An 11,036-nucleotide genomic window follows, 5' to 3' on the forward strand; every position below is an offset into this window, starting at 1 on the left:
GAGTCGGCATGATGGAACCAGCGTGCCGAAATGTTGGAACTGATGAGGCGGTGTGTTGCGACTGGTGAGCTGTGGTGCTGGAACCGACAAGGCGGCGACACCGAGGCGTTCTAGGACCGGTGAGGTGCGGTGCTGGAACTGGCCAAGGGATTTTCTTCAACCGACGAGGATGGTGCTAGGTGGCGATGGTGCAACCATAGCGAGACATCGACATTGGAACCCACAACTGATTTTGCTGCAAGCTGCTGAAACCATGGTGTCGCGAGAGACATGTACCCGCGGCGAGCGTCGTTGGCGAGAGCGGTGGGCGGCGCACCTCGTGTTGCAACCATGGGGCGGCAAGTTGCAATCGCTGCCAGCCAATGAGGCGTTATGTCGGTGCGGCGGCCCGTCCACAAGCCGGAGCCACAAAAACGAGGTGGCGACGACTATGGATGGTCCATGGTTGGGATGGGGCAATCGGCTGCACTCGATGTCGCTCTTCTCCCTGCGTGCAGTTGTGTGATATGGGGGGCGGGGGGATAGACGATGCGTTGGAAGAGACAAAATATGGGACCCGATTTGACGGTTGAAGGGCAATGCATCACACGCTCGGGATGCTATCGGCTGAAACTTGGATCGGCCAACGTATCTATAATTTTTTTAATTATTTCATGTTATTATATTATCATACTTGTATGCTTTCTATGTAATTTTATATTATTTTTATGAACTAACAATTAACTTGGTGCCCATTGTTAGTTCCTATTTTTTTGTTTCACAGAAAAAACTTATCAAACGAAGTCCAAACACGATGAAACTTTACGGTGATTTTTTATGGACTACGAAAGACCCTAGGAGCTTCGGGCCATAAGATGCATGAGGGAGCCACAAGCTCACCTGGCGCGCCCCAGCAGTTGTGGGGCCATGTAGCTCCGTTTTACCTAGTTCCTGGCCTATAAATTCTGTAATATTCCAAAAAGCCTGAAGCGAGACCCAAAATAATTCTTCTGCCGCCACAAGACTCTGTTCTTCCGCGATCGCATCTGGAGGCCTTTTCCGGTACACTGCCGGAGAGGGAAAACCATTGGGGTGGCAATCCTCATCTACCTTACTATCTTCATGATGATGTGTGGGTAGTTCCATCAAGACCTACAGGTCCATAGTAGTAACTAGATGGCTTTCTCTCTCTTTTGATCTTCAATGCAATGATCTCCTCTGAGTTCTATTCGACGTAACTATCACAGTGTGTTTGTTGGGATCCATGAATTATGGGTTTATGGTAAGATTATTTTCATTGAAATTATTTGAGTCTCTTGAGATTTATTTGTTGTATAATTTTATTGCTATTTATGCTTTCCAATCTATAAGTTTTTTTGGCCACTTGGATGAGTAGAACTTCACAGGGAGTGGGGCACGGTAGTGGGTTCAATATTGCGGTGACCTTACTATATGTGACCATAGGGAGTGGGGGACGTGTGCTGCGACCGCGAGTCGGCATGATGGAACCAGCGTGCCGAAATGTTGGAACTGATGAGGCGGTGTGTTGCGACCGTGAGCTGTGGTGCTGGAACCGACAAGGCGGCAACACCGAGGCGTTCTAGGACCGGTGAGGTGCGGTGCTGGAACCGGCCAAGGGATTTTCTTCAACCGACGAGGATGGTGCTAGGTGGCGATGGTGCAACCATAGCGAGACATCGACATTGGAACCCACAACTGATTTTGCTACAAGCTGCTGAAACCATGGTGTCGCGAGAGGCATGTACCCGCGGCGAGCGTCGTCGGCGAGAGCGGTGGGCGGCGCACCTCGTGTTGCAACCATGGGGCGGCAAGTTGCAATCGCTGCCAGCCAATGAGGCGTTATGTCGGTGCGGCGGCCCGTCCACAAGCCGGAGCCACAAAAACGAGGTGGCGACGACTATGGATGGTCCATGGTTGGGATGGGGCAATCGGCTGCACTCGATGTCGCTCTTCTCCCTGCGTGTAGTTGTGTGATATGGGGGACGGGGGGATAGACGATGCGTTGGAAGAGACAAAATATGGGACCCGATTTGACGGTTGAAGGGCAATGCATCACACGCTCGGGATGCTATCGGCTGAAACTTGGATCGGCCAACGTATCTATAATTTTTTTTAATTATTTCATGTTATTATATTATCATACTTGTATGCTTTCTATGTAATTTTATATTATTTTTATGAACTAACAATTAACTTGGTGCCCATTGTTAGTTCCTATTTTTTTTGTTTCACAGAAAAAACTTATCAAACGAAGTCCGAACGCGATGAAATTTTACGGTGATTTTTTATGGACTACGGATGACCCTAGGAGCTTCGGGCCATAAGATGCATGAGGGAGCCACAAGCTCACCTGGCGCGCCCCAGCAGTTGTGGGGCCATGTAGCTCCGTTTTACCTAGTTCCTGGCCTATAAATTCTGTAATATTCCAAAAAGCCTGAAGCGAGACCCAAAATAATTCTTCTGCCGCCACAAGACTCTGTTCTTCCACGATCGCATCTGGAGGCCTTTTCCGGTACACTGCCGGAGAGGGAAAACCAATGGGGTGGCAATCCTCATCTACCTTACTGTCTTCATGATGATGTGTGGGTAGTTCCATCAAGACCTACAGGTCCATAGTAGTAACTAGATGGCTTTCTCTCTCTTTTGATCTTCAATGCAATGATCTCCTCTGAGTTCTATTCGACGTAACTATCGCAGTGTGTTTGTTGGGATCCATGAATTATGGGTTTATGGTAAGATTATTTTCATTGAAATTATTTGAGTCTATTGAGATTTATTTGTTGTATAATTTTATTGCTATTTATGCTTTCCAATCTATAAGTTTTTTTGGCCACTTGGATGAGTAGAACTTCACAGGGAGTGGGGCACGGTAGTGGGTTCAATATTGCGGTGACCTTACTATATGATAGGAGGAGTTGCAAGGCATGTATTGTATTGTTGCTACTAGAGATAAAATGACGGAGTTTGAACATATTGCTTGGTCTTAATTTGTCTACATTATGTCATCTTGCTTAATGCTTTACTTTGTTTATCATAAACTTAATACTTCGAGAAGCATGTTGGATAGCGATCTTGGGGTGGAGTAATAGTAATAGACATCAATAAGTTTAACAGTCTACTTGTCACAGACGTAATGCCTATATATGAATTATGACATGAAGAATCCCAATCATAATCGTGCGCAATTCTGTCAATTGCCCAACAGTAATTTGTTTACCCACCGACGCAGAAATTCCTCTAGTGAAACTATGGCCCGGGGGTCCCTTTTCCGTTATTACTAAGAATTCTACAATTGCTCGTTGTTTCCTTTACCTTATTTTATTCTATTTGTTTATCTATCACTATCAGATTTAATCATTGCAACCGGCGAGAACATTAGGATTGATAACCCCCTTGCCTTAGTTGGGTGGAAACATTTGCTTTGTGTGTGTGCGGGTACTGCTTGTATTGTTTGTGTGTCGTCTCCTTCTGGTTCAATAGATCTTGGTTCTTAATTGAGAAAAATATTATCTTTTTTTAGGCAAGAGAAAAATATTATCTGTGACTATACTACTTCACCCTCCTTCAGGCAAGCCCAATAACTCTATAAAGTGTAAGCACCATTTTTCATAACGCACCGAGAGGCAGGCTATCCTTATTGAAAATTCCTATTCGCCGCTCTTTATGGTAGATTGCCCGCAATATGGAGGGCAATGCGTTTTGGGCTGGCCCATGCAAGCTGCGACAGATTTCAGTTTTTCTGGGTTTCTTTACGGGTTTGGGGATTTGAGTTTCTTTTAAAAAATGTTCTAAATATTTAAACAAAAGTTGTTTTTGAAAATTGATCACATATCAAAAGAAAATTGAAAAAAATCATGTTTCTACTAAATGTTCCCAAAATTTCCAATAATATTCGCGTTTTAAAAAATATTCATATTTTGGAAAAATATTTAAAAAACGTTTTTGCTTTCAAAATTTGATTGCATTCTTTAAAAAATGATCTCAAATTTTCCAAATATATGCATCTTTAAGAAACGATCGCCACACTATTCTAAACTGGCCAAATCGTATTCGGCGCCTTACTCACCCATTATAGGCTATTTAGTGCGCAGCAAACACCCCCTCCCTTCTCTCAATCTAAATGAGCACGCCCATCTTAACGCACCAGAGAAATCTCCCCTCTCCTGTTTTGGGAAGCTTCCCAGCTGGTATTTTTTCATTTCTTGATTCGGTTTTTCTCTAGAACCTGTTTTGTTTTGTTTTTACCTTCTTCTTTCTGTTTATTTTTCTTTTTACTCTTTTTTCCTTTCCTACATTTATTTTTTATTTTAATTATTTTAAATTTTTACTTTTATTAACCTTTTACTTTTATTTTCTTGATTTTATCAAAATGCACAAAGTTTTTTAAAATTGGATGAACTTTTTAAAGGAAATTGATGAATTTATTTCAAAATTGACAAACTTATTTCAAATTTTTGATTTTTTGGAAATCCAATGAAAACTTTCCAAATTCATGAAACAAAATCGCATTGACGAACAATTTCCAATTTCATGATTTTTTTTTTCCAAATTCATGAACTTTTTTGTCCAATTTGTGAAAAAATCAAATCAACGACAAAAATTTAATTCATGATTTGTAAATATATGTACTTTTTTTAAAAGTCAATGGTCAACCAACCAACTCAGTTAGATTTTTTTGCGACAAGCCTGCTCAGCCAAATGCGTGTGTGCGATCAATTTGCGAGCGACCGAGCGAGAGGCAAAGTGAGCCCTGCTTTGCCTTTTGCTGGGCTGGGCCGCTACAGTTCGCTTCGAGTGCCAGGAGAGAGGTAAGAGCACCTACAACCGGAGCCCTCAATCCACCCCAAAGCAGATGGGCGGGCTATCCAGTCATTGTCGGGATGCAAAATTACCACCTAATTAGCCCTCACAAATCCGGTCCAAACAACCGGACTGATCGACACTCCCCATACTTGGCCCGTATTTGGCGTTGATATGGGGAGCCACACGGACACGCGTCCAGTGAGTGTTGTCGCTTCGACGTGCCACTCGAGACTTTCAATCCGGCTATTTAAGCCGGACGACGTAACCCCAGCCCTAGCCAGTCCCATTTCCACACACCCCCCCCCTCCCTGTTGCCACCGTTCAATTCGCTCGAGCTCGTCGTCCGCTAGTTGTCATGGACCGACAACAGATCACCATGTATGTGATGCTCGCTCCGGAGCGGCGGTTGGAGCTCCTAGAGGAGATCCGGGTCAGGCCTGCCTCTGGACTCTCTAGAGGCGAAGGAACATGAGCAAGCATCGAACGCGGCCATGACAGCCATGGAGCCAGGGGAGGAAGGTGAGGCTGATCTGGCTGGTGGATTCGGCATGGGCAACGCCCTCACAATGTTTGAGATGGCCCAAGTGGAGGAGGCGGAGGAGCAGCAAGCCATCCTCGACTCCATACACTCGGAGGCAGAGGTGGTGGCCAACCGTCGATTCCTCCGCGAGGCGAAGGCGAAGCGCGACAAACACTTTGGCAACATCGAGCCAACGAGGAGCCGGTGCTGCGTGCAGCGGCCAATGATCAGGAGGCCGGTCTATCCGGCATTGCCGCCATGAGGGATGTCTACATCTCCGCCGACCGTTTAGGCGATATCTATGTAGTAGTACATTGCTTTTGAGTTGCATGGTGTAGTGTGGATTTGAGGTATAAAATTTGAAGTATGCGATTGCATCAGACCTAAAATGATCGGTGATCGGGCTGCATTCGCAAACGTATCAGGGATGATATTTGTCATATGCGGCTCAAGATGCTCTTATGTTATTCTTATGGTTTTTGTCTAATTTTCTATAGGTAAATTTGCCGCCGGTTTTCCTTGGTTTTCCTTCAGTTGTTTTCTCCTTTTTTTTTCCTTTCCTCTTTTTCACTTCTTGAAAAGTTGCAAACATTTCTTAAACTCACGAACCTTTTTAATTACTAGACATTTATAAAATTTGAGAAGAAGAAGAAGGGAAGCTGTTTCCTGGCGTACACGAATTTACTCATGCGCTGTATACACATGCATTTTCTTCAGACAGTGAGAAGTAGCATGCGATTAATTTTGGCACGAGCCCACGGGAGCTATGCTAATCCAAGCAGACAAGCTTGCAGTGTCAGGACGACGCCGTCGCCGTTGTGTGGAAATGATCCATGGGCGGCTCGGACACCCGGAGGAGCTCCTCCAGGTACTCGGCGCCGAGGTCCTCCAGCACCACCGCACCGGTCGTCGCAGACCGGGCTGCCTCCTGCACGGCGGCAACCCGGCGCTGCTGCTTCACGGGCCTCTTGTTGGGCGAACGCCTGCGCATGCGGTGGCGGCGCTTGAGCGCGAGCACGGGCGAGCCCACGACGGCGCCGAGCGCGAGCGCGCGGAGCGACTCCCGGACGCGCTCGACGGGGAAGTTGAGCACGGCCGCGTCGCCGCGCGCGGAGAAGGCGGCCTGGTCGTAGGCCATGGCGGCGGCCTCGGGGCTGCCGAAGGTGCCGAGCCACACGCGGGCGCCGTTCCGCGTCGAGTCCCGGATCTCGGCCGCGTACTTGCCCCACGGGCGCGTGCGCACCCCGATGAAGTCATTGGCAATGGGCATGGCCGCGGGGGCATGGTGACCGCGGCGCTTCGGCGAGCTGCTGCCCGCGGGCACATGTGGCGCGGCAGCCCCGACGCCCGTCATGTCGGAGGATGACGAGCTTGAAGAGAGAGAGGGGTCGGAGCAGGAGGCATGATCCGTGAACTCCAAGAGGGTGCCGAGGAAGGTCATGTCGTCCATGTCGCTCGTGTCGTAGTCAGACGACGGTGCAGCGGCGGCGGCGTTGTAGCAGCGGTGCTGGTGGTATGATCCCGGCGGGAAGGTGCCGGCGAAATGCTGCTCCATGGGTTGACCGGCCGAGCCTGATCGATGGGGAGACAGAGGTTGGGAGAAGAGAAGCAGTGGCTGCTTCCTGCTTGGTTCGGGGTTTTGCGGGGCTTGGCAAGCAACAGGAAATGCGCGGGGTTTTTATACAGCTCTGCACTGCGTCGCCTACTTAAACCTCCTGATTTGATCCGAGTAATTTAGAAGGGAACGGACTGCGACGCAACCAGCCGGTGGAGAGAGCCTCGCCGCATTCGCGCTGACGTAGGGCGGCGGCATACGACGAAACACCAAGGCATCGGCATCGCGCTTCTTCACATCCATTAACCGCGCCGCTCTTCATCGCGCTTCTTATCATATCAACACAAATAAACTCTCGGCTGGTAAACTAATGTAGTATGCATTGTAGAGGCAAAAAGATATCAAATCCTTTATTTATTTATTTTTTTGAAACGAGGCAAAAGATTTGCCATTTTCATTGATTAAGAGAGAAGGTTTACAGTTTAAGGGCGAAGGCCAAAATACAACACATCACTCTCGCGGCATAATGTTACTCAAATATTTTGCTCCTGCAAAGCTCCAAAGCGAGCACTCCTCTTTGATCTTAGCGACCAACACTCCCACCGGAACTGCAGTGCTGCGGAAAACTTGAGCATTTCGTTCCTTCCACATTTCCCACGAAATGAGCATCATCAGCGAGATAAGCGGCCTTCTCGACGGAGTTTGCTTTGTGGCTTTCCGAGTCCACCAATCCTTAACCGAGTCCAAAACAATCCACTCATCGGGCCGAACATCATGAAGCGCAAGCCAACCTTTGTTCACGCCCCAGACTCGAATGGTATACCGACATTGTCCATAGTGTCGTAGGGGTTGCCGATGCTTTCTACTTGCATTTTCCCAACACACATAATTGAATAATCTCTTTGGATTATGGTTACATTTTAACACTATTTGTAAGCTTTTGAGTGGCATTGCCTTCAAAAGCTTACGTCTCACTTTGTACACACATAAAACTTGTATCATCAAGAAGTGTTGTTGTATAACTAGATGTTGCTCATGCCAATCCGCCTTTAGGGTTTTGCCACAACATAGTGACGTGCTTCCTACTCTTCGCCCCTATGCTTCTTCATCGCCCCCTTTCCTATACTTTTGTCATCTTTTTTCGATGTCTTCCTCCCTCCCCTGCATTTCCTTTCTTTCTCATTGCCAGCTTACCGATCCCTTATCCTTACCATTCGACAACCTTGTCGCCCCTCAAATCCACCTCCATCAGTTCGCACTGTTTGCCACCGCTGCCTCTTTTGACGATGTCATGTAGGATGTTGATGCATCCGATGAATCTAACACTTAACTCTCGCGGGAGCTTATTACACACCACTGGCACCTCGTCATCTCATCATCGTCGCAGGTGCCCCATGATCACATCACATGTTGTCATCGTCCTAATTATGCATGTTAGTATTCTCACCTTCATCTTTCTCTGTTTTAGCTTCGGTATGTTGTTCCAAACCACCGCACTCTATGAGATCATGACCATCTATGTATCGGACATTCGTTGGCTGTACATTTTTCAGGTTTAAAATGGTTGTTTGACTTGTTGAATAGCCGTTGAGACTTTGATGGCGGTGGTTATACTGGTATATAAGCCATTCAGACATGGATGGCGGTGGTCAAACTGGTATAAGTTTGAACATCTTGATTAGCCATGCATAGCCCATAGAAACCAAGTATGAGGTTTGTAATCAGGGTTTGGTTGACCGAAGATTAGCAGGCAGAACGACCAGGAAGAGACCTCGCCATATCCTGAACGTCGAAAATCCTTAAACCTGCTTCCTGACTCCTGACACCCGGCCGGGAGGTGGCACCGGACTTGTAAGTTGAATATGTCCGCCCAATAATGTAAGTAGATGAGCACATAAAGATACACCGGAAAGCATCAGGCAGCAGCTACGTGGGTTCGTTACGTCTAGGAAATGCAACCAGAACTGACGAGTTAAGTTTTGACCATCGAAGAGCTGCCACGATGAAATTACTTTGTGTCTATTTGCGGGCTACCGGTCGGAGCTCCGACTTCTCGTCCAGTAGAAAATTTGACTGGTTAACAAGAAAAACCACAAGAGCCTTGTGCCTGATATACAACCACAACCACTCTCTGTCTCATCAGTCTTATCCTTTTCTTTTCGTAGGATGGATCAGGATCCAGGAGGGTGGTTATGCCGTTTGAGTTTCTTCTTCGCCGGGCTGACAATGCATATTCATCTGAGCTACCAAAACACTGTCGTTTTCTATAGTTTCTCTCCTAGTATTATTAACAAAAATTTGGTCGTTATGCCGGTGGAGCAAAAGACAAAAGGAAGAGTGCGAGCATACGACAGCCAGAGGTTTTCCTGCCTCCTTCGTAGCGAGCTTATCAAGTGATCATCACCTCCATTTCTTTTTCTTGAAACCCATCTCTTTGATTGGCTCTTCTTGTCTTTCGCTGTTAAAGTTGCGCAAGCCCGAATCTAGTGCGCGCGATTGGTCGTATAATATATGCTCCATGAACTAGCAAGTATTGCTATCTCTGCTTTGATCCTTTCTTTTCAGCCAATCAGTGCTCATATATAAATCCAATCCCCTTCTTTTAGGGAACTTCTTTAACTCAGTTCCGTTGATCAATATTTCAAGGTACATGAGCAAATACATTAGAGGTAATCAGGTCGTAATAGATTTCTTTTTCTCAACAATTTGGACAAGCTAGGAAGCATAAACTTTGACGAGAGGACTTGTTTAGATTATCATGACAAAAGCCTCTCCCGGGCTCTCCGAAGCTCGAACCGCAGGTAGGTAGCTGCTTCCTCGTCCTTGTCATGTGCAAATAAACAAACGCACCCAGCTAAACAGCCGCTGCCAGGGAGATTAGCGCTCATCCTACATGGACAAATACCTGCCACTTAAACAACTAACGGTCGTCCGTATGATATTCATTTATGTTGCTATCGTTGTTGAGTGCTCGTAGTGTTGCGCTTGCGCCTACATCACCATCCAAGAGTTGCGGCCGGATGGAAGGTTCGTAGCAGAGATGCTTCATGCAGTGTTATCAAGTGTGTGTGTAGCCCTCCGTTCAGAGACAATCAAGTATGACACTCAAGTTCAGCTAATTATTATTTTCGAGTGACCGGCATAAGCTCTGCCTTTCCATTTAGAAGAAAAGAATTGATCGATTTATAAGGAAAACCGCAAAATCAATAATTTTGGCTACTAGAATATGAAACCTGCACTCTTAGAGTTAGCGGTAATTAAATCTACGACGGTGGATGCATTTGTAAAGCAATATGACAGTCTTGTTGGAATCCACACACAATTATGTACTAACTCCGATCTTCTAATCTAAAGCATTGTATTGGGGAAAGTTGTGTACAAAGTAAACGACAAAGACTTGATCACACTTTTCTTTCGCTGACCACCTCTTCTGACACAACTCACGAGCTCTACACCAGCGGTGCGGTCTATCCGTCTCGGCTCTGCCTCCTCGGATCTCCCACGGATACAAGAAAATAGTGTACCGCATAGCACGCAGCTATACGTCATCTTTAGCGAGCATGGTCGCAGTGTAGCTCACTGAAGCCCGCAAGCACAAAATTGTTCGTGATTTTTTTTAAAATGTCGAAAATTTCAAAAATGTTCCTAAATTGAAAAACTATTCATGATTTTAAAACTCGATGTGAATTTTTGAAAATATCAAAGAATTATTTTTTGTGAATTATATATTTTTATGAATTTGAAAATGTCCATGAATTATAAAAATGCAATTTTAAGTTCACAAATTCGAAAATGTTAGTGAAATAAAAATATGTTATCAACTTTGAAAATATATTCGTGAATTTAAAAAATGTGACAATCTTCAAGAATTTAGAAAATGTTTGTGATTTTTTAAAATCGTCAATTCAAACAATGATCATGAATTCTAAAAGGAAAATACAGAAAATTATGTAAAACTGGTGAAAAAAGGGAATGCAAGAAAAACCAGCAGAAAACCAAAAAAAACAGAGGAAGGTTGCCAAAACTAGCTTCAAATTTTCCCAAAACAGTTCCGCAGATTAGTACTTCGGTCGCTTCAATTCCCTGATGAGCCGGCCCACGTTCCTACGGCACTGAGCGAACGCAGCAAATAGCCACATGCGGCGTTCCCCATTTGGC

General features: G+C 45.8%; 1 protein-coding gene across 1 annotated transcript; it reads right to left on the reverse strand.

Moving 5' to 3' along the window:
- Positions 1 to 1,897: 1,897 nt before the first annotated feature.
- LOC119358162 (ethylene-response factor C3-like) lies at positions 1,898 to 6,878 on the reverse strand. The gene is made up of 2 exons (XM_037624840.1): positions 6,166 to 6,878; positions 1,898 to 1,949 (listed from the first exon to the last, which is right to left on the reverse strand). The coding sequence occupies exons 1-2, from the start codon at positions 6,876 to 6,878 to the stop codon at positions 1,898 to 1,900; spliced, it is 765 nt and encodes a 254-aa protein (XP_037480737.1).
- Between the last annotated feature and the right edge of the window lie 4,158 nt (positions 6,879 to 11,036).

The sequence above is a fragment of the Triticum dicoccoides genome, chromosome 2A (assembly GCF_002162155.2).
Source record: "Triticum dicoccoides isolate Atlit2015 ecotype Zavitan chromosome 2A, WEW_v2.0, whole genome shotgun sequence".
NCBI classification, from domain to species: Eukaryota; Viridiplantae; Streptophyta; class Magnoliopsida; order Poales; family Poaceae; genus Triticum; species Triticum dicoccoides.

Excerpts from the sequence above, each read along its gene's own strand:
- LOC119358162 (XM_037624840.1), bottom strand. The coding sequence starts at position 6,878 with ATGGAGCAGCATTTCGCCGGCACCTTCCCGCCGGGATCATACCACCAG. Across the intron at positions 1,950-6,165 it reads GAGCTCCTCCGGGTGTCCGA|AGCGACATCGAGTGCAGCCG; the intron begins GCCGCCCATGGA and ends CGCAGGGAGAAG.